The sequence below is a fragment of the Coregonus lavaretus genome, assembly GCF_964263955.1.
Source record: "Coregonus lavaretus genome assembly, contig: HAP1_SCAFFOLD_1437, whole genome shotgun sequence".
NCBI lineage: Eukaryota > Metazoa > Chordata > Actinopteri > Salmoniformes > Salmonidae > Coregonus > Coregonus lavaretus.
Window position 1 is genome coordinate 82,335 of NW_028164123.1, and position 25,240 is coordinate 107,574.

General features: G+C 49.6%; 1 protein-coding gene across 1 annotated transcript in view; it reads left to right on the top strand.

Moving 5' to 3' along the window:
- LOC311117436 (uncharacterized protein) overlaps nt 1–24,665 on the top strand; it is a gene marked incomplete at both ends in the record, with an annotated part of 54,335 nt that extends 29,670 nt beyond the window's left edge. The window contains 5 exons of the mRNA XM_084192368.1: nt 12,632–12,788; nt 18,024–18,085; nt 18,808–18,972; nt 19,072–20,147; nt 24,326–24,665. Coding sequence (XP_084048494.1) covers nt 12,632–12,788; nt 18,024–18,085; nt 18,808–18,972; nt 19,072–20,147; nt 24,326–24,665 — 1,800 coding nt within the window. The remainder of the gene's footprint in view (nt 1–12,631; nt 12,789–18,023; nt 18,086–18,807; nt 18,973–19,071; nt 20,148–24,325) is intronic.
- Nucleotides 24,666–25,240: the final 575 nt, after the last annotated feature.

The following is a 25,240-nucleotide window of genomic DNA, read 5'->3' on the forward strand; positions in this document are numbered from 1 at the left end:
TCCTGGAGAGATACCCTCCTGTAGGTTTTAACTCCAACCCTGTTCCTGGAGAGATACCCTCCTGTAGGTTTTAACTCCAACCCTGTTCCTGGAGAGATACCCTCCTGTAGGTTTTAACTTCAACCCTGTTCCTGGAGAGATACCCTCCTGTAGGTTTTAACTCCAACCCTGTTCCTGGAGAGACACCCTCCTGTAGGTTTTAACTCCAACCCTGTTCCTGGAGAGATACCCTCCTGTAGGTTTTAACTCCAACCCTGTTCCTGGAGAGATACCCTCCTGTAGGTTTTAACTCCAACCCTGTTCCTGGAGAGACACCCTCCTGTAGGTTTTAACTCCAACCCTGTTCCTGGAGAGATACCCTCCTGTAGGTTAACTCCAACCCTGTTCCTGGAGAGATACCCTCCTGTAGGTTTTTGCTCCAACTCCAGTAACCAACCTGATTCAGTTTATCAACCAACCTAATTATTAGAATCAGGTGTGCTAGATTATGGTTGGAGCGGAAAACTACAGGACAGTATCTCTCCAGGGACAGTTTCATGTAGCAAATTCAACTCTGATCAGAGGTCAGGGCCCGCTCTTACATCGACTCTGTTTTTCTCTGCTCCATGTAGCTAATCAAAAACAAATGTTCTCGGTTTCACAGCAATAATCAAGTTAATTAAATATGATATGCCTGTTAAATTGAATCATTGTTTAGCGTGCTGTAGTGTTTACCTACAACTCTTTATTGTTTAGTTTTTAAAAAGTTTATTATGAGGTACATCCATAGAACGCTGCTGTTCCTACCATCACTAATCTGATCAATGTCAGTTGAAATTCAAATCCCTCATTTGAACTGTTATGGTCCCAATGTGTTGTGATGCAGTATGTTAGATAGTGAATATTCAGTGTCTCTTACAATTTGGACATTCCCATTTTGGAGGGATCATGTTATCTGTGTTGTAGGAGGTGATTGGTTGGCATGTCTTTTTGGGATCATGTTATCTGTGTTGTAGGAGGTGATTGGTTGGCATGTCTTTTTGGGATCATGTTATCTGTGTTGTAGGAGGTGATTGGTTGGCTTGTCTTTTGGGATCATGTTATCTGTGTTGTAGGAGGTGATTGGTTGGCTTGTCTTTTGGGATCATGTTATCTGTGTTGTAGGAGGTGATTGGTTGGCATGTCTTTTGGTTGTGACGATGGTGTCTTCAAAGAGCTCTGTGACACACACCATCTGCCCAGTGTGTCGTGGTTGGACTACATTTCCCAGCAGCCTGTTCCCTTAGTCACTTTCATCACAGCATCACCATTATCATGCTGGATATCTGCATCAGTCTGCAGCACACAGCAGTCCTCTGTTACGTTACACTCAAATCAAGTCAAATTGTGTTTGTCACATGCGCCGAATACAACACCGTGAAATGCTAACTTACAAGCCCTTAACCAACAATGCAGTTCAATAAATAGTTAAGAAAATATTTACTAAATAAACTAAAGTAAAAAATACAATAAAAAGTAACACAAAATAACAATAACGAGGCTATGTACTGGGGGTACTGGTACCGAGTCAATGTGCGGGGGTACAGGTTAGTCCAGGTAATTTGTACATGTAGTTAGGTGTAAAGTGACTATGCATAGATAGTAAACAGCGAGTAGCAGCAGTGTAAAAACAAAGGGGGGGGGGGGTCAATGCAAATAGTCTGGGTAGCCATTTGATTAATTGTTCAGCAGTCTTACGGCTTGGGGGTAGAAGCTGTTAAGGAGCCTTTTGGACCTAGACATGGGGCTCCGGTACCGCTTGCCGTGTGGTAGCAGAGAGAACAGTCTATGACTTGGGTGACTGGAGTCTTTGGCAATTTTTTGGGCCTTCCTCTGACACCGCCTGGTATAGAGGTCCTGGATGGCAGGAAGCTTGGCCCCAGTGATGTATTGGGCCATACGCACTACCCTCTGTAGCGCCTTACGGTCGGATGCCGAGCAGTTGCCATACCAGGCGGTGATGCAGCCGGTCAGGATGCTCTCGATGTGTTTGGACCCTGATAGTTTGTTGGTGATGTGGACACCAAGGAACCTGCTCCACTACAGCCCCGTCGATGTTAATGGGGGCCTGTTCGGCCCTCCTTTTCCTGTAGTCCACGATCATCTCCTTTGTCTTGCTCACATTGAGATAGAGGTTGTTATCCTGGCACCACACTGCCAGGTCTCTGACCTCCTCCCTATAGGCTGTCTCATCGTTGTCGGTGATCAGGCCTACCACTGTTGTGTTGTCAGCAAACTTAATGATGGTGTTGGAGTCATGCTTGGCCATGCAGTCGTGGGTGAACAGGGAGTACAGGAGGGGACTGAGCACGCACCCCTGAGGTGCCCCAGTGTTGAGGATGAGCGTGGCAGATGTGTTGTTACCTACCCTTACCACCTGGGGGTGGCCCGTCAGGAAGTCCATGATCCAGTTGCAGAGGGAGGTGTTTAGTCCCAGGGTCCTTACCTTAGTGATGAGCTTTGTCGGCACTATGGTGTTGAACGCTGAGCTGTAGTCAATGAACAGCATTCTCTCACAGGTGTTCCTTTTGTCCAGGTGGGTAGGGCAGTGTGGAGTGCGATTTGAGATTGCGTCATCTGTGGATCTGTTGGGGCGGTATGCAAATTGGAGTGGGTCTAGGCTTTCCGGGATAATGGTGTTGATTTGAGCCATGACCAACCTTTCAATGCACTTCATGGCTACCGACGTGAGTGCTACGGGCGGTAGTCATTTAGGCAGGTTACCTTTGCTTTCTTGGGCACAGGGACTATGGTGGGCTGCTTGAAACATGTAGGTATTAGACTCGGTCAAGGACAGGTTGAAAATATCAGTGAAGACACTTGCCAGTCGGTCCGCGCATGCTCTGAGTACACGTCCTGGTAATCCGTCTGGCCCCGCGGCCTTGTGAATATTGACCTGTTTAAAGGTCTTGCTCACATTGGCTACGGAGTGTGATCACAGTCGTCCGGAACAGCTGGTGTTCTCATGCATGCTTCAGTGTTGCTTGCCCCAAGGTGAGCATAAAAGGAATTTAGCTCATCTGGTAGGCTCGCGTCACTGGGCAGCTCGCGGCTGGGTTTCCCTTTGTAGTCCATAATAGTTTGCAAGCCCTGCCACATCCAACGAGCGTCAGAGCCGGTGTAGTAGGATACAATCTTAGTCCTGTATTGACACTTTGCCTGTTTGATGGTTCATCGGAGGGCATAGCGGGATTTCTTATAAGCGTCCGGGTTAGAGTCCCGCTCCTTGAAAGCGGCAGCTCTACCCTTTAGCTCAGTCGCGGTCAGTGCGGATGTTGCCTGTAATCTATGGCTTCTGGTTGGGGTATGTACGTACAGTCACTGTGGGGACGACGTCGTCGATGCACTTATTGATGAAGCCAGTGACTGATGTGGTGTACTCCTCAATGCCATTGGATGAATCCCGGCACATATTCCATTCTGTGCTAGCAAAACAGTCCTGTAGCGTAGCATCCACGTCATCTGACCACTTCGTATTGAGCGAGTCACTGGAGGGCGAAGGAGAGCTTTGTATGCGTCTCTGTGTGTGGAGTAATGGGGGTCTGGCTATCTGTCAGCCATTTGCCAAGCTTATCTGGCACCTTTGATCCTCACCAAGGAGAGAGTCATGCCCTCAGTGTCAGCAGAGTAGGCTACCCTGTAAAAAATGCGTGCGCACACTTGGGTGTTCCATACCAGTAAGAAATTAAATCTACTTTCACCCCTGGTTACACTGTGCTAGCAGGACAAGCTGTTCTGACCATGGTCATGTGATCATATGAAAAACTGGAGGTGGTGTTTTTGACGTAAGTCGTCTACACAGGTCCATTGTAGTCATTTAGCAGACGCTGTTATCCAGAGCCACGTCTGAGTCTAATGTTTATGTTTTACTGAGTGTGAGTGCTCTGAGCTCTATCACAGTGCTAATGGCTGTGCTGGGACCTGTAATAAGAGACACCTTGTTGTTATGGTGACAGTGCCACAGTGAAAGTCATGAAAATGTATCAGGATGCAGAGATACTGTTGTTAGTGTCTGGAGGGACCAGCCTCCTGGTTAGCTGTTGTTACAGTGTGTCTCTGGAGGGATCAGCCTCCTGGTTAGCTGTTGTTATAGTGTGTCTCTGGAGGGACCAGCCTCCTGGTTAGCTGTTGTTACAGTGTGTCTCTGGAGGGACCAGCCTCCTGGCTAGCTGTTGTTACAGTGTGTCTCTGGAGGGACCAGCCTCCTGGTTAGCTGTGGTTACAGTGTGGCTCTGGAGGGACCAGCCTCCTGGTTAGCTGTTGTTACAGTGTGTCTCTGGAGGGACCAGCCTCCTGGTTAGCTGTTGTTACAGTGTGTCTCTGGAGGGACCAGCCTCCTGGTTAGCTGTTGTTAGTGTCTGGAGGGACCAGCCTCCTGGCTAGCTGTTGTTACAGTGTGGCTCTGGAGGGACCAGCCTCCTGGTTAGCTGTTGTTACAGTGTGTCTCTGGAGGGACCAGCCTCCTGGTTAGCTGTTGTTAGTGTCTGGAGGGACCAGCCTCCTGGCTAGCTGTTGTTACAGTGTGTCTCTGGAGGGACCAGCCTCCTGGTTAGCTGTTGTTACAGTGTGGCTCTGGAGGGACCAGCCTCCTGGCTAGCTGTTGTTAGTGTCTGGAGGGACCAGCCTCCTGGTTAGCTGTTGTTACAGTGTGTCTCTGGAGGGACCAGCCTCCTGGTTAGCTGTTGTTACAGTGTGTCTCTGGAGGGACCAGCCTCCTGGCTAGCTGTTGTTACAGTCTCTGCAGGGACCAGCCTCCTGGCTAGCTGTTGTTACAGTGTCTGGAGGGACCAGCCTCCTGGCTAGCTGTTGTTACAGTGTGTCTCTGGAGGGACCAGCCTCCTGGCTAGCTGTTGTTACAGTGTGGCTCTGGAGGGACCAGCCTCCTGGTTAGCTGTTGTTACAGTGTGTCTCTGGAGGGACCAGCCTCCTGGTTAGCTGTTGTTAGTGTCTGGAGGGACCAGCCTCCTGGCTAGCTGTTGTTACAGTGTGTCTCTGGAGGGACCAGCCTCCTGGTTACAGTGTGTCTCTGGAGGGACCAGCCTCCTGGTTAGCTGTTGTTACAGTGTCTCTGGAGGGACCAGCCTCCTGGTTAGCTGTTGTTACAGTGTGGCTCTGGAGGGACCAGCCTCCTGGCTAGCTGTTGTTAGTGTCTGGAGGGACCAGCCTCCTGGTTAGCTGTTGTTACAGTGTGTCTCTGGAGGGACCAGCCTCCTGGTTAGCTGTTGTTACAGTGTGTCTCTGGAGGGACCAGCCTCCTGGTTAGCTGCTGTTACAGTGTGGCTCTGGAGGGACCAGCCTCCTGGCTAGCTGTTGTTAGTGTCTGGAGGGACCAGCCTCCTGGTTAGCTGTTGTTACAGTGTGTCTCTGGAGGGGCCAGCCTCCTGGTTAGCTGTTGTTACAGTGTGTCTCTGGAGGGACCAGCCTCCTGGTTAGCTGTTGTTACAGTGTGTCTCTGGAGGGACCAGCCTCCTGGTTAGCTGTTGTTACAGTGTGTCTGGAGGTACCAGCCTCCTGGCTAGATGTTGTTACAGTGTGTCTCTGGAGGGACCAGCCTCCTGGTTAGCTGTTGTTACAGTGTGTCTCTGGAGGGACCAGCCTCCTGGCTAGCTGTTGTTACAGTGTGTCTCTGGAGGGACCAGCCTCCTGGCTAGCTGTTGTTACAGTGTGTATCTGGAGGGACCAGCCTCCTGGTTAGCTGTTGTTAGTGTCTGGAGGGACCAGCCTCCTGGCTAGCTGTTGTTACAGTGTGTCTCTGGAGGGACCAGCCTCCTGGTTAGCTGTTGTTACAGTGTGTCTCTGGAGGGACCAGCCTCCTGGTTAGCTGTTGTTACAGTGTCTGGAGGGACCAGCCTCCTGGCTAGCTGTTTTAACACTACTGCTGCATGTTGTAGCGATAACAGAGAATGACGCCACTTCTCTGCTCCCTCCCTGCCTGACTCATGCTCCCCAGAGGTGGACAGACGTGACAGGTTTCAGATTGTAACCTGATACCCTAATCTGGTCATTGGGACTGAGCCTAACTGCAGCTGATTACAGACAGGAGAGGACGGGACAGGGCAGCTCTGTCAGGCATTGACCTGTGAATATATGATCGTCCTCTGCAACTGCCCGCCCTCCCCACTCCTCTCTCCTCCCCCCTCCTCTCTCCTCCCCTTTCCTCTCTCCTCCCCCCTCTCCTCCTCCCCCCTCTCCTCCTCTCCCCTCTCCTCCCCCCTCTCCTCCTCTCCCCCCTCCTCTCCCCCCTCCTCTCCCCTCTCCTCCTCTCCCCTCTCCTCCTCTCCCCTCTCCTCCTCTCCCCTCTCCTCCCCCCTCTCCTCCTCTCCCCTCTCCTCCTCTCCCCTCTCCTCCTCTCTCCCTCTCCTCCTCTCTCCTCCCCCCTCTCCTCCTCTCTCCTCCCCCCTCTCCTCCTCTCCCCTCTCCTCTCCCCTCTCCTCCTCTCCCCTCTCCTCTCCCCTCTCCTCCCTGTGCAGCACAGAGCAGCAGTATAGAGAAGGAGAAAGCGTAGTCATAGAGGAGACCAGTCCACCATAACAGGCTCTCTGAGGATGGACTGGTCAGGGTCAGAGCAACCATGAGAACAGGAGGGAGGGAGGGAGGGGAGGGGGGGCAGCGACGCCCAAGGTTTCTGGGCACTGCTGCAGTTTAACAGAGGATGCACCATCTTAGGGAGTTTCGGGATGAAAGACCGGTGAAAGGAAAGAGGTGCCAGACTGGCGGTAACTCACTGCATCGGAACAGAGGACAGCAGAGCAGAGGATGACTACAACCCCTGAGAAAAAACACCACCGTTTACAACCCCCGAGGGATTTGTTGATATTCTTTTTCTTAAATGCAAACTCCACATTTTCCTCAGCGTTCCTGGTGGTAAATGGAATACCTACACGTTCCAAACAGGAGTGGTGCATAGAGCTGAGTCCAGAGGCTGTGGTCCATAAAATGGAATATGGTGTCCAGGAAGTGACAGATTTAAAGCTGACAAGGACATGGCGAAGATGTCAGAGTCGGGCACAGAGACCAAAGGGAGCTCAGGCTCTTCCTCATCCTCCCTGGCTCTAGCTAATGATGCTGTGGGGGACTCTGAGTGTGTGGCGCTGTCCAAGGTGCCTGAGCTAGTCAGGGAGCTACTAACCATCAACGGCCAGGGAACAGGGGAGGAGAGGGAGAGGAGACTGGACCTCGCATGGCTCAAACTCAAACAGACCGTCCGCAGGAAATGCAACCTGTTTGAGCACCTGCAGGTTAGCATGGGAGCAATATTCACAGGTCTGTGGGCTCTGTCCCAAAATGGAACCCTGTTCCCTTTGTAGTGCACTACTTTAGACCAGGGTCCACAGGGCGCCATTTGGGACATGACCTTTGTTCTTAAATCTAACGTGGGATGCTTGAATACACACGGCATGTGATGTCACATAGTGGTTTGGGATTGTTTCCGTTGCAGTCAACATCCAAGAAAAGAGTATTGCATCTAAAATGGGATTATTCCATGTGATCGTTCAACATATGATTGTAGAATGAATAATGGCACCCTATTCCCTATATAGTGCACTACTTTTGACGAGGGCCCATATTGCACTATATAGGGAATAGGGTGCCATTCTCTGGTCTAAAGTAGTGCACTATATAGGGAATAGGGTGTCATAGGGCTCTGGTCTAAAGTAGTGCACTATATAGGGAATAGGGTGTCATAGGGCTCTGGTCTAAAGTAGTGCACTATATAGGGAATAGGGTGCCATTCTCTGGTCTAAAGTAGTGCACTATATAGGGAATAGGGGGCCATTCTCTGGTCTAAAGTAGTGCACTATATAGGGAATAGGGTGCCATTCTCTGGTCTAAAGTAGTGCACTATATAGGGAATATGGGGCCATTCTCTGGTCTAAAGTAGTGCACTATATAGGGAATAGGGTGCCATTCTCTGGTCTAAAGTAGTGCACTATATAGGGAATAGGGTGCCATTCTCTGGTCTAAAGTAGTGCACTATATAGGGAATAGGGTGCCATTTGGGATATAAACGTTGTTTCTGTGCAACATCTGCTGTGTGTTGACGACGTCAGACTGACTACAGGGCCTTGTAAAGTATTCATCCCCCTTGGCGTTTTTCCTATTTTGTTGCATTATAACCTGTAATTTAAATGGATTTTTATTTCGATTTCATGTAATGGACATACACAAAATAGAAATGGAAAAAAATTACTTGTTTCAAAAAAATAACGGAAAAGTGGTACGTGCATATGTATTCACCCCCTTTGTTATGAAGCCCTTAAATAAGATCTGGTGCAACCAATTACCTTCAAAAGTCACATAATTAGTTAAATAAAGTCCACCTGTGTGCAATCGAAGTGTCACATGATCTCAGTATATATACACCTGTTCTGAAAGGCCCCAGAGTCTGCAACACCACTAAGCAGGGGGCACCACCAAGCAAGCGGCACCATGAAGACCAAGGAGCTCTCCAAACAGGTCAGGGACAAAGTTGTGGAGAAGTACAGATCAGGGTTGGGTTATAAAACAAATATCAGAAACTTTGAACATCCCACGGAGCACCATTAAATCCATTATTAAAAAATGGAAAGAATATGGCACCACAACAAACCTGCCAAGAGAAGGCCGCCCACCAAAACTCACAGACCAGGCAAGGAGGGCATTAATCAGAGAGGCAACAAAGAGACCAAAGATAACCCTGAAGGAGCTGCAAAGCTCCACAGTGGAGATTGGAGTATCTGTCCATAGGACCACTTTAAGCCACACACTCCACAGAGCTGGGCTTTTTTTTTTTTTTTTACGTTTATTTAACCAGGTAAGCCAGTTGAGAACAAGTTCTCATTTACAACTGCGACCTGGCTAAGATAAAGCTTTACGGAAGAGTGGCCAGAAAAAAGTCATTGCTTTAAGAAAAAAATAAGCTAACAGGTTTGGTGTTCGCCAAAAGCCATGTGGGAGACTCCCCAAAGATATGGAAGAAGGTACTCTGGTCAGATGAGACTAAAATTGAGCTTTTTGGCCAGCAAGGAAAATGCTATGTCTGGCGCAAACCCAACACCTCTCATCACCTAGAGAACACCATCCCCACAGTTAAGCATGGTGGTGGCAGCATCATGCTGTGGGGATGTTTTTCATCGGCAGGGACTGGGAAATCCCACTTGAAGGAGCTGGAGCAGTTTTGCCTTGAAGAAGGGGTTAAAATCCCAGTGGCTAGATGTGCCAAGCTTATAGAGACATACCCCAAGAGACTTGCAGCTGTAATTGCTGCAAAAGGTGGCTCTACAAAGTATTGACTTTGGGGGGGTGAATAGTTATGCACGCTCAAGTTTTCTGTTTTCTTGTCTTATTTCTTATTTGTTTCACAAGAAAAAATAGTTAGCATCTTCAAAGTGGTTGGCATGTTTTGTAAATCAAATGATACAAACCCCCCAAAAAATATATTTTAATTCCAGGTTGTAAGGCAACAAAATGGGGAAAATGCCAAGGGGGGTGAATACTTTCGCAAGCCACTGTATGTTGAACATGATGGTGTCTGATGACGATGTCAGACTGACTATGTTGAACATGACGGTGTGTTGATGATGTCAGACTGACTATGTTGAACATGACGGTGTGTTGATGATGTCAGACTGACTATGTTGTACATGATGGTGTGTTGACGATGTCAGACTGACTATGTTGAACATGATGGTGTGATGATGATGTCAGACTGACTATGTTGAACATGGTGGTGTGTTGACGATGTCAGACTGACTATGTTGAACATGACGGTGTGTTGACGATGTCAGACTGTTGAACATGATGGTGTGATGACGATGTCAGACTGACTATGTTGAACATGACGGTGTTGACGATGTCAGACTGACTATGTTGAACATGACGGTGTGATGATGATGTCAGACTGACTATGTTGAACATGACGGTGTGTTGATGATGTCAGACTGACTATGTTGAACATGATGGTGTGATGAGGATGTCAGACTGACTATGTTGAACATGACGGTGTGTTGATGATGTCAGACTGACTATGTTGAACATGACGGTGTGTTGACGATGTCAGACTGTTGAACATGATGGTGTGTTGACGATGTCAGACTGACTATGTTGAACATGACGGTGTTGACGATGTCAGACTGACTATGTTGAACATGACGGTGTGATGAGGATGTCAGACTGACTATGTTGAACATGACGGTGTGATGACGATGTCAGACTGACTATGTTGAACATGACGGTGTGATGATGATGTCAGACTGACTATGTTGAACATGACGGTGTGTTGATGATGTCAGACTGACTATGTTGAACATGACGGTGTGATGAGGATGTCAGACTGACTATGTTGAACATGACGGTGTGTTGATGATGTCAGACTGACTATGTTGAACATGACGGTGTGTTGACGATGTCAGACTGTTGAACATGATGGTGTGTTGACGATGTCAGACTGACTATGTTGAACATGACGGTGTGTTGACGATGTCAGACTGACTATGTTGAACATGACGGTGTGTTGACGATGTCAGACTGACTATGTTGAACATGACGGTGTGATGATGATGTCAGACTGACTATGTTGAACATGACGGTGTTGACGATGTCAGACTGACTATGTTGAACATGACGGTGTGTTGACGATGTCAGACTGACTATGTTGAACATGACGGTGTGTTGATGATGTCAGACTGACTATGTTGAACATGATGGTGTGTTGACGATGTCAGACTGACTATGTTGAACATGACGGTGTGTTGACGATGTCAGACTGTTGAACATGATGGTGTGTTGACGATGTCAGACTGACTATGTTGAACATGATGGTGTGTTGACGATGTCAGACTGACTATGTTGAACATGATGGTGTGTTGACGATGTCAGACTGACTATGTTGAACATGACGGTGTGTTGACGATGTCAGACTGTTGAACATGATGGTGTGTTGACGATGTCAGACTGACTATGTTGAATATGACGGTGTGTTGATGATGTCAGACTGACTGTTGAACATGACGGTGTGTTGACGATGTCAGACTGACTATGTTGAACATGACGGTGTTGACGATGTCAGACTGACTATGTTGAACATGATGGTGTGTTGACGATGTCAGACTGACTATGTTGAACATGACGGTGTTGACGATGTCAGACTGACTATGTTGAACATGACGGTGTGTTGACGATGTCAGACTGTTGAACATGATGGTGTGTTGACGATGTCAGACTGACTATGTTGAATATGACGGTGTGTTGATGATGTCAGACTGACTGTTGAACATGACGGTGTGTTGACGATGTCAGACTGACTATGTTGAACATGACGGTGTGTTGACGATGTCAGACTGACTATGTTGAACATGACGGTGTTGACGATGTCAGACTGACTATGTTGAACATGATGGTGTGTTGACGATGTCAGACTGACTATGTTGAACATGACGGTGTTGACGATGTCAGACTGACTATGTTGAACATGATGGTGTGTTGATGATGTCAGACTGACTATGTTGAACATGATGGTGTGTGATGACGATGTCAGACTGACTATGTTGAACATGATGGTGTGTTGATGATGTCAGACTGACTATGTTGAACATGACGGTGTGATGAGGATGTCAGACTGACTATGTTGAACATGATGGTGTGTTGATGATGTCAGACTGACTATGTTGAACATGATGGTGTGTTGAGGATGTCAGACTGACTATGTTGAACATGACGGTGTGTTGATGATGTCAGACTGACTATGTTGAACATGATGGTGTGTTGATGATGTCAGACTGACTATGTTGAACATGACGGTGTGTTGACGATGTCAGACTGACTATGTTGAACATGATGGTGTGTTGATGATGTCAGACTGACTATGTTGAACATGATGGTGTGTGATGACGATGTCAGACTGACTATGTTGAACATGATGGTGTGTTGACGATGTCAGACTGACTATGTTGAACATGATGGTGTGTTGATGATGTCAGACTGACTATGTTGAACATGACGGTGTGATGTCAGTGTTTATGCAGCTAATATGGATCTTTCAACCCCTTCCATCCAGACCTCTTTAATGTGTTCCATTCACAAGGAGCCCTGGTCAAAAGGAGTGCACTAGATAGGGGATAGGAGCCCTGGTCAAAAGGAGTGCACTAGATGGGGAATAGGAGCCCTGGTCAAAAGGAGTGCACTAGATGGGGATAGGAGCCCTGGTCAAAAGGAGTGCACTAGATGGGGATAGGAGCCCTGGTCAAAAGGAGTGCACTAGATGAGGGATAGGAGCCCTGGTCAAAAGGAGTGCACTAGATGGGGGGATAGGAGCCCTGGTCAAAAGGAGTGCACTAGATGGGGGATAGGAGCCCTGGTCAAAAGGAGTGCACTAGAGGAGTTGGAGCTGTTCCCATATTATTGATGTGTATCCAGTCCTTTCAGATCTGGTCTATAGTTGTACTTGCCTTTACTGTTAGGAAACTGATGAGTCATCCTACTGCTATGTATTCCATAGCTCTTACCGTCTACCTCTGTCTCTGTATGTCCTCTGTCGTCCCCTTAGAGCATTTGATCTCCTCTTGTGTCCTCATGTATGCCATATTTAAAAAAAATATATATATGTTATCTACCCTCATCTCTCTCTCTCCCCCAGCAAGACCAGCTGTACACGTGGGCAGCGGTCAGCCAGCCCCCCAACTCCATGGAACACTTTGAGGGCCGGGCCCCCCTCCCTGGGCACCTGAAGACCCTGTGGCCCCCACCCAGACCTGTGGGAGAAGATAGACCAGGCCTCCTGTCCACCGAGGAGGGTAGGGGCCCTCAACACATCTATACAGATACTGTAGAGACTAGGACTAAAACAGATATCAGACCAGGCCTCATTACACAGAGGAGAGTAGGGGCCCTCACCACATCTATACAGATACTATATACAATAAGTTGTACCAAGGTGGGTAGGGGAAAGAGACTGTAGGAGAGTAGGGGCCAAGGTGGGTAGGGGAAAGAGACTGTAGGAGAGTAGGGGCCAAGGTGGGTAGGGGAAAGAGGCTGTAGGAGAGTAGGGGCCAAGGTGGGTATGGGAAAGAGACTGGAGGGGCCAAGGTGGGTAGGGGAAAGAGACTGTAGGAGAGTAGGGGCCAAGGTGGGTAGGGGAAAGAGACTGGAGGGGCCAAGGTGGGTAGGGGAAAGAGACTGTAGGGGCCAAGGTGGGTAGGGGAAAGAGACTGTAGGGGAGTAGGGGCCAAGGTGGGTAGGGGAAAGAGACTGTAGGAGAGTAGGGGCCAAGGTGGGTAGGGGAAAGAGACTGGAGGAGAGTAGGGGCCAAGGTGGGTAGGGGAAAGAGACTGTAGGGGAGTAGGGGCCAAGGTGGGTAGGGGAAAGAGACTGTAGGAGAGTAGGGGCCAAGGTGGGTAGGGGAAAGAGACTGTAGGGGCCAAGGTGGGTAGGGGAAAGAGACTGTAGGGGAGTAGGGGCCAAGGTGGGTAGGGGAAAGAGACTGTAGGAGAGTAGGGGCCAAGGTGGGTAGGGGAAAGAGACTGTAGGGGAGTAGGGGCCAAGGTGGGTAGGGGAAAGAGACTGTAGGAGAGTAGGGGCCAAGGTGGGTAGGGGAAAGAGACTGTAGGAGAGTAGGGGCCAAGGTGGGTAGGGGAAAGAGACTGTAGGAGAGTAGGGGCCAAGGTGGGTAGGGGAAAGAGACTGTAGGAGAGTAGGGGCCAAGGTGGGTAGGGGAAAGAGACTGTAGGAGAGTAGGGGCCAAGGTGGGTAGGGGAAAGAGACTGTAGGAGAGTAGGGGCCAAGGTGGGTAGGGGAAAGAGACTGTAGGGGAGTAGGGGCCAAGGTGGGTAGGGATAAGAGACTGTAGGAGAGTGGGGGCCAAGGTGGGTAGGGGAAAGAGACTGTAGGGGAGTAGGGGCCAAGGTGGGTAGGGGAAAGAGACTGTAGGAGAGTAGGGGCCAAGGTGGGTAGGGGAAAGAGACTGTAGGAGAGTAGGGGCCAAGGTGGGTAGGGGAAAGAGACTGTAGGGGAGTAGGGGCCAAGGTGGGTAGGGGAAAGAGGCTGTAGGGGAGTAGGGGCCAAGGTGGGTAGGGGAAAGAGACTGTAGGAGAGTAGGGGCCAAGGTGGGTAGGGGAAAGAGACTGTAGGGGAGTAGGGGCCAAGGTGGGTAGGGAAAGAGACTGTAGGAGAGTAGGGGCCAAGGTGGGTAGGGGAAAGAGGCTGTAGGAGAGTAGGGGCCAAGGTGGGTAGGGGAAAGAGACTGTAGGGGAGTAGGGGCCAAGGTGGGTAGGGGAAAGAGACTGTAGGAGAGTAGGGGCCAAGGTGGGTAGGGGAAAGAGACTGTAGGAGAGTAGGGGCCAAGGTGGGTAGGGGAAAGAGACTGTAGGAGAGTAGGGGCCAAGGTGGGTAGGGGAAAGAGACTGTAGGGGCCAAGGTGGGTAGGGGAAAGAGACTGTAGGAGAGTAGGGGCCAAGGTGGGTAGGGGAAAGAGACTGTAGGGGAGTAGGGGCCAAGGTGGGTAGGGGAAAGAGACTGTAGGAGAGTAGGGGCCAAGGTGGGTAGGGGAAAGAGACTGTAGGAGAGTAGGGGCCAAGGTGGGTAGGGGAAAGAGACTGTAGGGGAGTAGGGGCCAAGGTGGGTAGGGGAAAGAGGCTGTAGGAGAGTAGGGGCCAAGGTGGGTAGGGGAAAGAGACTGTAGGAGGGTAGGGGCCAAGGTGGGTAGGGGAAAGAGACTGTAGGAGAGTAGGGGCCAAGGTGGGTAGGGGAAAGAGACTGTAGGGGCCAAGGTGGGTAGGGGAAAGAGACTGTAGGAGAGTAGGGGCCAAGGTGGGTAGGGGAAAGAGACTGTAGGAGAGTAGGGGCCAAGGTGGGTAGGGGAAAGAGACTGTAGGGGAGTAGGGGCCAAGGTGGGTAGGGGAAAGAGACTGTAGGAGAGTAGGGGCCAAGGTGGGTAGGGGAAAGAGACTGTAGGAGAGTAGGGGCCAAGGTGGGTAGGCGAAAGAGACTGTAGGGGAGTAGGGGCCAAGGTGGGTAGGGGAAAGAGACTGTAGGGGCCAAGGTGGGTAGGGGAAAGAGACTGTAGGGGCCAAGGTGGGTAGGGGAAAGAGACTGTAGGAGAGTAGGGGCCAAGGTGGGTAGGGGAAAGAGACTGTAGGGGAGTAGGGGCCAAGGTGGGTAGGGGAAAGAGACTGTAGGAGAGTAGGGGCCAAGGTGGGTAGGGGAAAGAGACTGTAGGAGAGTAGGGGCCAAGGTGGGTAGGGGAAAGAGACTGTTGTAGTTTTCAGCGTCTCCTGATTTTAGAAGATGGCGTCTATTTTGAAACTTTAACTTGCAATGATCCTGATTGGCTACACTGAAGCTGTTGGGGCCTTCATTAGGACGTGATTACAGATCCCTACTATAGAGACATACGCTGAGTGTACCAAACATTAAGAACACCTTCCTAATATTGAGTTGCACCCCCCCTTTTCCCCTCAGAACAGCCTCAATTCGTCAGGGCACGGACTCTACAAGGTGTCGAAAGCGTTCCACAGGGATGCTGGCCCATGTTGACTCCATTGCTTCCCATAGTTGCTTCCCATAGTTGTGTCAAGTTGGCTGGATGTCCTTTGGGTGGTGCACCATTCTTTATACACACGGGAAACTGTTGAGCATGAAAAACCCAGCAGCATTGCAGTTCTTGACACAAACCGGTGCGCCTGGCACCTACCACCATATCCCGTTCAAAGGCACTTAAATCTTTTGTCTTGACCATTCACCCTCTGAATGGCGCACATACAAAATCCATGTATCAATTGTCTCAAGGCTTAAAAACCCTTCTTTAACCTGTCTCCTCCCCTTCATCTACACTGATTGAAGTGGATTTAACAAGTGACATCAATAAGGGATCATAGCTTTCACCTGGATTCACCTGGTCAGTCTATGTCATGGAAAAGAGCAGGTGTTCTTTTAATGTTTTATACCCACAGTCTATAGTGCTACAACAGATATCTACTGAGCTGTGCCAGTAATGAGGAACTTGGTAATGTGGGGAAAAGCAACACCTTTCTGTAGTTAAAGCACCCCTCTCTCCTCCACTCAATCATCTGTTTTCCTCTCATTCTGTTTTTTAACCTTGTTCCTCAGCCAGGGTGGAGCAGGTAGCTTTGTTCCTCAGCCAGGGTGGAGCGGGTAGCTTTGTTCCTCAGCGGGTGGAGCGGGTAGCTTTGTTCCTCAGCCAGGGTGGAGCGGATAGCTCTGTTCCTCAGCCAGGGTGGAGCGGGTAGCTTTGTTCCTCAGCCAGGGTGGAGCAGGTAGCTTTGTTCCTCAGCCAGGGTGGAGCGGGTAGCTTTGTTCCTCAGCCAGGGTGGAGCGGGTAGCTTTGTTCCTCAGCCAGGGTGGAGCGTGTAGCTTTGTTCCTCAGCCAGGGTGGAGCGGGTAGCTTTGTTCCTCAGCCAGGTTGGAGCGGGTAGCTTTGGCTTTTGTTCTGGTAGAGTTATGTGTCCAGGGAGAAGGAGAGTGGAGTTGAGCTACCATGTTTTACACCAGGGGTGCCTTGAAACATATCACTAGCATTAATTTAACCCAACAGTGTAGATTTAAGGAAAGGCTTGTTTCTAAACTTGATCTCTCTTCTTTCACGCTACGGTACCTCTAGTGGGTGATGAAGGTAAGTAATGGTTACATTGTGAATGTGTTTCTAAGTGATCATTTAACTCCTTTTTCTTTTGGGCCTTGTTCGTCAGTTACATCATGTGCTGTCTGTCTGTAGTCCCACATGCTATTAAAAGGGGGAAGGTTGCATAGCAACAATGAGTCAGTGCTTAGGCAGACACAGATGGATTGATATTCTGAGCACCGCTTTCCCCTCTAATGTCCCCCCAACATCCTGTACTCTTTCCCCTCTAATGTCCCCCAACATCCTGTACTCTTTCCCCTCTAATGTCCCCCAACATCCTGTACTCTTTCCCCTCTAATGTCCCCCAACATCCTGTACTCTTTCCCCTCTAATGTCCCCCAACATCCTGTACTCTTTCCCCTCTAATGTCCCCCAACATCCTGTACTCTTTCCCCTCTAATGTCCTCCAACATCCTGTACTCTTTCCCCTCTAATGTCCCCCCAACATCCTGTACTCTTTCCCCTCTAATGTCCCCCAACATCCTGTACTCTTTCCCCTCTAATGTCCCCCAACATCCTGTCCTCTTTCCCCTCTAATGTCCCCCAACATCCTGTCCTCTTTCCCCTCTAATGTCCCCCAACATCCTGTAGTATTTCCCCTCTAATGTCCCCCAACATCCTGTACTCTTTCCCCTCTAATGTCCCCCAACATCCTGTACTCTTTCCCCTCTAATGTCCCCCAACATCCTGTAGTATTTCCCCTCTAATGTCCCCCAACATCCTGTACTCTTTCCCCTCATGTCCCCCAACATCCTGTACTCTTTCCCCTCTAATGTCCCCCAACATCCTGTAGTATTTCCCCTCTAATGTCCCCCAACATCCTGTAGTATTTCCCCTCTAATGTCCCCCAACATCCTGTAGTATTTCCCCTCTAATGTCCCCCAACATCCTGTAGTATTTCCCCTCTAATGTCCCCCAACATCCTGTAGTATTTCCCTGCTGTTGAGTCTGACTCCTATAGAACAGGCTGGTGAATGTAGTAGTGTATTTTCCCTAACTATTGGTTTGATATGAAATGAGACTTTAGACATACCTCTGCTTGTGAGGAATATAACCTTTGCTTATTTTTGATGTTCACATTAAATGTCAATTTTAATTTCATTCTAAGAAAAACATTGCATGATGCAACAGATTGTGAATTTACAGTGAGGGGGGGAAAAAAAGTATTTGATCCCCTGCTGATTTTGTACGTTTGCCCACTGACAAAGAAATGATCAGTCTATAATTTTAATGGTAGGTTTATTTGAACAGTGAGAGACAGAATAACAACAACAAAAATCCAGAAAAACGCTTGTTAAAAATGTTCTAAATTGATTTGCATTTTAATGTAGAATGTCGGGTGTAGTTGTATTCTGGTAGGGATAATCTAGAAGGATCCTCTCTGTTCCTACAGGACACCAGGCAGCCATCCTGGGGCTGAAGAGACAGCAGAGAGAAGCAGTCAACGAACTTCAGGTCAGTCACCCTACCTGAGATTAGGGTTGCAAAGTACCGGTAAGATTCCATAAAATCAGTAGGGGATCTTGCAACCCTACCTGAGAGGTTAGCTATAGAATTATACAGTATTTTCCCCTTGGGAGAGAATTGCATAGTATTTCTGGTCCGTCATCAACATTTAGCCAGAATAGCCCTCACCACCTTTCACCTGATTGACCACATGAGGGCAGCATCCACTAACAGTTAGTTGTGCTAGTTTAGTGGAATAAGCTTAATAGCGGTTATATGTGAGGGACTTGGTCTTGTTGTGTGGGCCGATACCTGGCAGACTCAGTCCTCTCCCGTGTTTATCAGTCATCACTCATGTGTCCTGGAGAGGCACCTTGTTGGTAAAGTATTGTCCTTTGTCTTAACTTGTCCCATAGGAAGTCATTTTGCTCCTTCAAGAAGCCCTGCCTCTAACAACAATATGTTCAATATAACATATCGTTCTCATTGTGCTTATATAACAGTTAACATATTGCTTTAAAGGTTTATATGAACACTGTGTTGTCTCTCTCTCTGTCGCTGTCTGTCGCTCTCTCTCTCTCTGTCGCTCTCTCTCTCTCTCTCTCTCTCTCTCTCTCTCTCTCTCTCTCTCTCTCTCTCTCTCTCTCTCTCTCTCTCTCTCTCTCTCTCTCCCTCTCTCCCTCTCTCCCTCTCTCCCTCTCTCCCTCTCTCCTCTCTCTCTATCTGTCCAGGAGGAGTCAGTGATGAAAACAGTGAAGCTGAAAGAGGAGCACGTCAACGTGATCCAGCAGTTAGAACAGACCATCGAGGACCTGCGGACTAAGATAGCTGAGCTGGAGGAACAGTACCCCCTGGAGAGTGGTGGGGAGGGGGGTCTGTACAGGGAGGTCTGTGATGTAGACCTACAGACTGAGGAGAGGATGGTGAAGGAGGTCTGTGATGTAGACCTACAGACTGAGGAGAGGATAGTGGAGGTCTGTGATGTAGACCTACAGACTGAGGAGAGGATAGTGGAGGTCTGTGATGTAGACCTACAGACTGAAAGTCTTCTGAGTTGTCTAGAGGCCAAGTCTGTCCAGACGTCGCCTATGGAGGAAAGCTTTAAGTTTAAAGTGCCTTTACCGGACCAGATGCCACCCTCCTTTGTAAAGGAGAATGGAGGAGTGACCACCTTGTCTTCCTCCTGTCAACCTAATCTCCCCTCAGAACTGGCCCTGTCCCTACCCATACCCTTCTCCCCCAAGGCCGGACCAGCATTTGTCTGTACGTGCCAACAGCAGCAACAGAGTGGCATTAAACCACCTCCTCTACCAGGGGGTATGATGCCCCCCCCTCCCCCACCTCCTTTACCAGGGGATATGATGCCCCCCCCTCCCCCACCTCCTCTACCAGGGGGTATGATGCCCCCCCCTCCCCCACCTCCTCTACCTGGCATGGGGATGGCACCTCCCCCACCCCCTCTACCAGGTGGCTGTGGCCCCCCACCACCTCCACCATTACCTGGGATGATGGGGATGGCACCTCCCCCACCCCCTCTACCAGGTGGCTGTGGCCCCCCACCACCTCCACCATTACCTGGGATGTGCCCTCCTCCACCCCCTCTACCAGGTGGCTGTGGCCCCCCACCACCTCCTCCATTACCTGGGATGTGCCCTCCTCCACCCCCTCTACCAGGTGGCTGTGGCCCCCCACCTCCTCCACCATTACCTGGGATGTGCCCTCCTCCACCCCCTCTACCAGGTGGCTGTGGCCCCCCACCACCTCCACCATTACCTGGGATGTGCCCTCCTCCACCCCCTCTACCAGGTGGCTGTGGCCCCCCACCTCCTCCACCATTACCTGGGATGGGCGGTCCTCCTCCTCCACCATTACCTGGGATGGGCGGTCCTCCTCCTCCTCCTCCTCCTCCACCCTGTGGCTTGGGCTCCCTGGTCCCTCCCCTACCCATGGGACTGTATGCTCTAAGCATGGCCCATGAGAAACCTCCCCGGAAAGGAGTGGTGGAGCCTCCCAGGCCCATGAAACCTCTCTACTGGACCAGGATACAGCTCAACTCGGCTCAACACAAAAAGTAATCAATCAATCAAATGTATTTAACAAGCCCTTTTTTTTTTTCAGCAGTTGTCACAAAAGTGCTATGCTAAAAAGTAATCATGTGACAGCTGTGGTCCTCTGTAGCTCAGCTGGTAGAGCACGGCGCTTGTAACGCCAAGGTAGTGGGTTCGATCCCCGGGACCACCCAAACACAAAAATGTATGCACGCATGACTGTAAGTCGCTTTGGATAAAAGCGTCTGCTAAATGGCATATTATATTATATTATTACAGCTATGCTAGTTACAGAAGCGTCTGGGCCTGTGTGATTTTAGATGGAATACTGATCCTGGATCAGCGGTCTTATTCTGAGACTCTTTGTGGACCTTGCTGTATTGTTTCAGACCATGGCCCCAACCTAAGAGGATTCTGCTCAGCATTTATGATAGTGTGGACAAGGCTGTTTCTGAAAATGCCTACACAGGAAGGGTCGGTCGGAGTATGAGTTCAAATCAAAGTATGTGAAACGGAGCACAGAGGGCACTTCTCAGATGCGTACTCCGTTTGTACATAGTTTTTAAGCGTCGATGTAAGTTTCAACAAAGTATGCACAGAAAAAGTACGAATCCACGTAAACAACTACGCAACATTTCTTGAAAACCATGGAGGCCATTATTTGAGCTAAAGTGAGAGAAAATAAACGGCAACTTGGGAATGAAATGTTGCCCTTTCACATCTCAATACTTTATCTTGATATGTTAATAAATACATACTCTGTTCATTTTGGCATTTTGACCTGCCTACAATACATAGGCGTGTGTAGATCGCAAGCCCATAGTAAGTCAATAGGGCTAACTGACTAGCTGCTACTGTCAATAGGGCTAACTGGCTAGCTGCTACTGTCAATAGGGCTAACTGGTTAGCTACTGCTGTCAATAGGGCTAACTGGCTAGCTACTATTGTCAATAGGGCTAACTGGCTAGCTACTGCTGTCAATAGGGCTAACTGGCTAGCTACTGCTGTCAATAGGGCTAACTGGCTAGCTACTGCTGTCAATAGGGCTAACTGGCTAGCTACTGCTGTCAATAGGGCTAACTGGCTAGCTACTACTGTCAATAGAGCTAGCTGCTACTGTCAATAGGGCTAACTGCTACTGCCAATAGGGCTAACTGGCTAGCTACTACTGTCAATAGGGCTAACTGGCTAGCCATGAAGAATTGGCATGTACTTTGCATAACATTCGTTTTAGGTCATTTTTGCCTGTTAAACTATCTGGCCAGCTAGATTTTTATGATTCACATACTGTATATCTAGCTGATAGTTATGACGTAAAACATTTGCTTTGTGTATATCTTGTTTGGTCTCTATTGTTGCCATTGTCCTGGCTGGAAGAACGTTCAGTGAAGGGGGAGGAGCAGCCTGAGGTAATACAGTAGGGGGAGGGGTCAGTGAACGGGGAGGAGCAGCCTGAGGTAATACAGTAGGGGGAGGGGTCAGTGAACGGGGAGGAGCAGCCTGAGGTAACACAGTAGAGGGAGGGGTCAGTGAACGGGGAGGAGCAGCCTGAGGTAATACAGTAGGGGGAGGGGTCAGTGAACGGGGAGGAGCAGCCTGAGGTAATACAGTAGGGGGAGGGGTCAGTGAACGGGGAGGAGCAGCCTGAGGTAATACAGTAGGGGGAGGGGTCAGTGAACGGGGAGGAGCAGCCTGAGGTAATACAGTAGGGGGAGGGGTCAGTGAACGGGGAGGAGCAGCCTGAGGTAATACAGTAGGGGGAGGGGTCAGTGAACGGGGAGGAGCAGCCAGTAGAGGGAGTGCTTCTCAAATGGAATGTTTTAATGTGTTCTCCACACTCGTCCTCCAGAGAACGTCCTCCAGAGAACGTCCTCCAGAGAACGTCCTCGGGGAATGTGCTCAGAGCATGACAGTGTGGAGCACGGTAGAATGCATATTGAGAAACCACCATAACTCAGTGAAATGAAAAAAAGATGTGTTAGAAGCGTGAAGCTGAGGTTTGAATGAAAACAGGTGGCGTCCAGGCAGCATATGGTTAGACTGGACCCTCTCTGGCAGCATGTGGTTAGACTGGACCCTCTCTGGCAGCATGTGGTTAGACTGGACCCTCTCTGGCAGCATGTGGTTAGACTGGACCCTCTCTGGCAGCATGTGGTTAGACTGGACCCTCTCTGGCAGCATGTGGTTAGACTGGACCCTCTCTGGCAGCATGTGGTTAGACTGGACAGGCAGCATGTGGTTAGACTGGACCCTCTCTGGCAGCATGTGGTTAGACTGGACCCTCTCTGGCAGCATGTGGTTAGACTGGACCCTCTCTGGCAGCATGTGGTTAGACTGGACCCTCTCTGGCAGCATGTGGTTAGACTGGACCCTCTCTGGCAGCATGTGGTTAGACTGGATCCTCTCTGGCAGCATGTGGTTAGACTGGACCCTCTCTGGCAGCATGTGGTTAGACTGGACCCTCTCTGGCAGCATGTGGTTAGACTGGACCCTCTCTGGCAGCATGTGGTTAGACTGGACCCTCTCTGGCAGCATGTGGTTAGACTGGACCCTCTCTGGCAGCATGTGGTTAGACTGGACAGGCAGCATGTGGTTAGACTGGACCCTCTCTGGCAGCATGTGGTTAGACTGGACCCTCTCTGGCAGCATGTGGTTAGACTGGACCCTCTCTGGCAGCATGTGGTTAGACTGGACCCTCTCTGGCAGCATGTGGTTAGACTGGACCCTCTCTGGCAGCATGTGGTTAGACTGGACAGGCAGCATGTGGTTAGACTGGACCCTCTCTGGCAGCATGTGGTTAGACTGGACCCTCTCTGGCAGCATGTGGTTAGACTGGACCCTCTCTGGCAGCATGTGGTTAGACTGGACCCTCTCTGGCAGCATGTGGTTAGACTGGATCCTCTCTGGCAGCATGTGGTTAGACTGGACCCTCTCTGGCAGCATGTGGTTAGACTGGACCCTCTCTGGCAGCATGTGGTTAGACTGGACAGGCAGCATGTGGTTAGACTGGACCCTCTCTGGCAGCATGTGGTTAGACTGGACCCTCTCTGGCAGCATGTGGTTAGACTGGACCCTCTCTGGCAGCATGTGGTTAGACTGGACCCTCTCTGGCAGCATGTGGTTAGACTGGACCCTCTCTGGCAGCATGTGGTTAGACTGGACCCTCTCTGGCAGCATGTGGTTAGACTGGACCCTCTCTGGCAGCATGTGGTTAGACTGGACCCTCTCTGGCAGCATGTGGTTAGACTGGACCCTCTCTGGCAGCATGTGGTTAGACTGGACCCTCTCTGGCAGCATGTGGTTAGACTGGACCCTCTCTGGCAGCATGTGGTTAGACTGGACCCTCTCTGGCAGCATGTGGTTAGACTGGACCCTCTCTGGCTGGCTGGCTGGAGAACAGCTTTGGAGGTATTTGATACAAACAGGTTTTGAATTTTGAACCATCGAACAAGAAATGCCAAGCTGGTTAAACGGACAATGTGACAGTCTAGGAAAACAAGCTAGAGGCAGAACAATACGATTACCCCCACAGTAGTGACATCAGTTGATAGTAGAATAGATGCTGTGTCAATTGTTTTTAATGGAAATGTATTGATTTGCTGTCACAATACCAAATGAAATATGGACGAAAAGTTAGATGATATTTCTCACTCAAGGTGTAATACTGTAACGCCTATGTGATTCCAACGGTCACGACCTCACTAACCCTTCCCTCATCCTAGAGACGTCCTCAAGGTGTATCACTGTAACGCCTATGTGGTTCCAAAGGTCACGACCTCACTAACTCTTTCCCTCATCCTAGAGACGTCCTCAAGGTGTAACACTGTAACGCCTATGTGGTCCAACGGTCACGACCTCACTAACTCTTTCCCTCATCCTAGAGACGTCCTCAAGGTGTAACACTGTAACGCCTATGTGGTTCCAAAGGTCACGACCTCACTAACTCTTTCCCTCATCCTAGAGACGTCCTCAAGGTGTAACACTGTAACGCCTATGTGGTTCCAAAGGTCACGACCTCACTAACTCTTTCCCTCATCCTAGAGACGTCCTCAAGGTGTATCACTGTAACGCCTATGTGGTTCCAACGGTCACGACCTCACGAACTCTTTCCCTCATCCTAGAGACGTCCTCAAGGTGTAACACTGTAACGCCTATGTGGTTCCAAAGGTCACGACCTCACTAACTCTTTCCCTCATCCTAGAGAGGCGAGTGTGTCGCTGGTCTGGGACAAGATAGAGGAGCCTGACGTGAACTTTGAGGAGTTTGTGGAGCTGTTCTCCAAGACTGCTGTGAAGGAGAAGAAGAAACCCCTGTCTGATACCATCACCAAGTCTAAAGCCAAACAGGTGAGATCTGATACCATCGCCAAGTCTAAAGCCAAACAGGTGAGATCTGACACCATCGCCAAGTCTAAAGCCAAACAGGTGAGATCTGACACCATCACCAAGTCTAAAGCCAAACAGGTGAGATCTGATACCATCACCAAGTCTAAAGCCAAACAGGTGAGATCTGATACCATAACCAAGTCTAAAGCCAAACAGGTGAGAGCAGATTTTTATACGCAAAAATGGTGCTCGTTTAGCAAATTTGATCTCGGTCGTTGAATATGGTTTAAATGTTTATTGCCACGCTAAGTAGGATAGAGTGAGACTGGACCTTTTTCATCTCTGACCCTGGTAATGTCTTTTAAAACTGCCGGGGTATCTCTGCATCCCCAGTCAGAGCCTGTGATGTTGGAGGAGATGGATACAACAGTCTTTTATTGACTAGCTTTGACAGTCTAGAGCCAGACGTGATATGCACAAAATAGAGGCTTCCATCCGTGGCCAAACTGGGCCAGACAGTTTCCCCTTGATGTTCCCTGTTTGGTTTCTGAATCAGCCTGTGTCCCAAATGAAACCCTAGTCCCTAAATAGTGCACTACTTTTGACCAGAGCCCGTCTTACTCTATGTAGGGAATAGGCTATAATTTGGGACACAGTCCCTGTATCAGTTATCTACATCACTTCCTGCCCTGTCCTCCTGTCCTATTCCCCTGTCGTCCTGTCCTCCTGTCGTCCTGTCCTCCTGTCCTGTCCTCCTGTCCTATTCCCCTGTCGTCCTGTCCTCCTGTCGT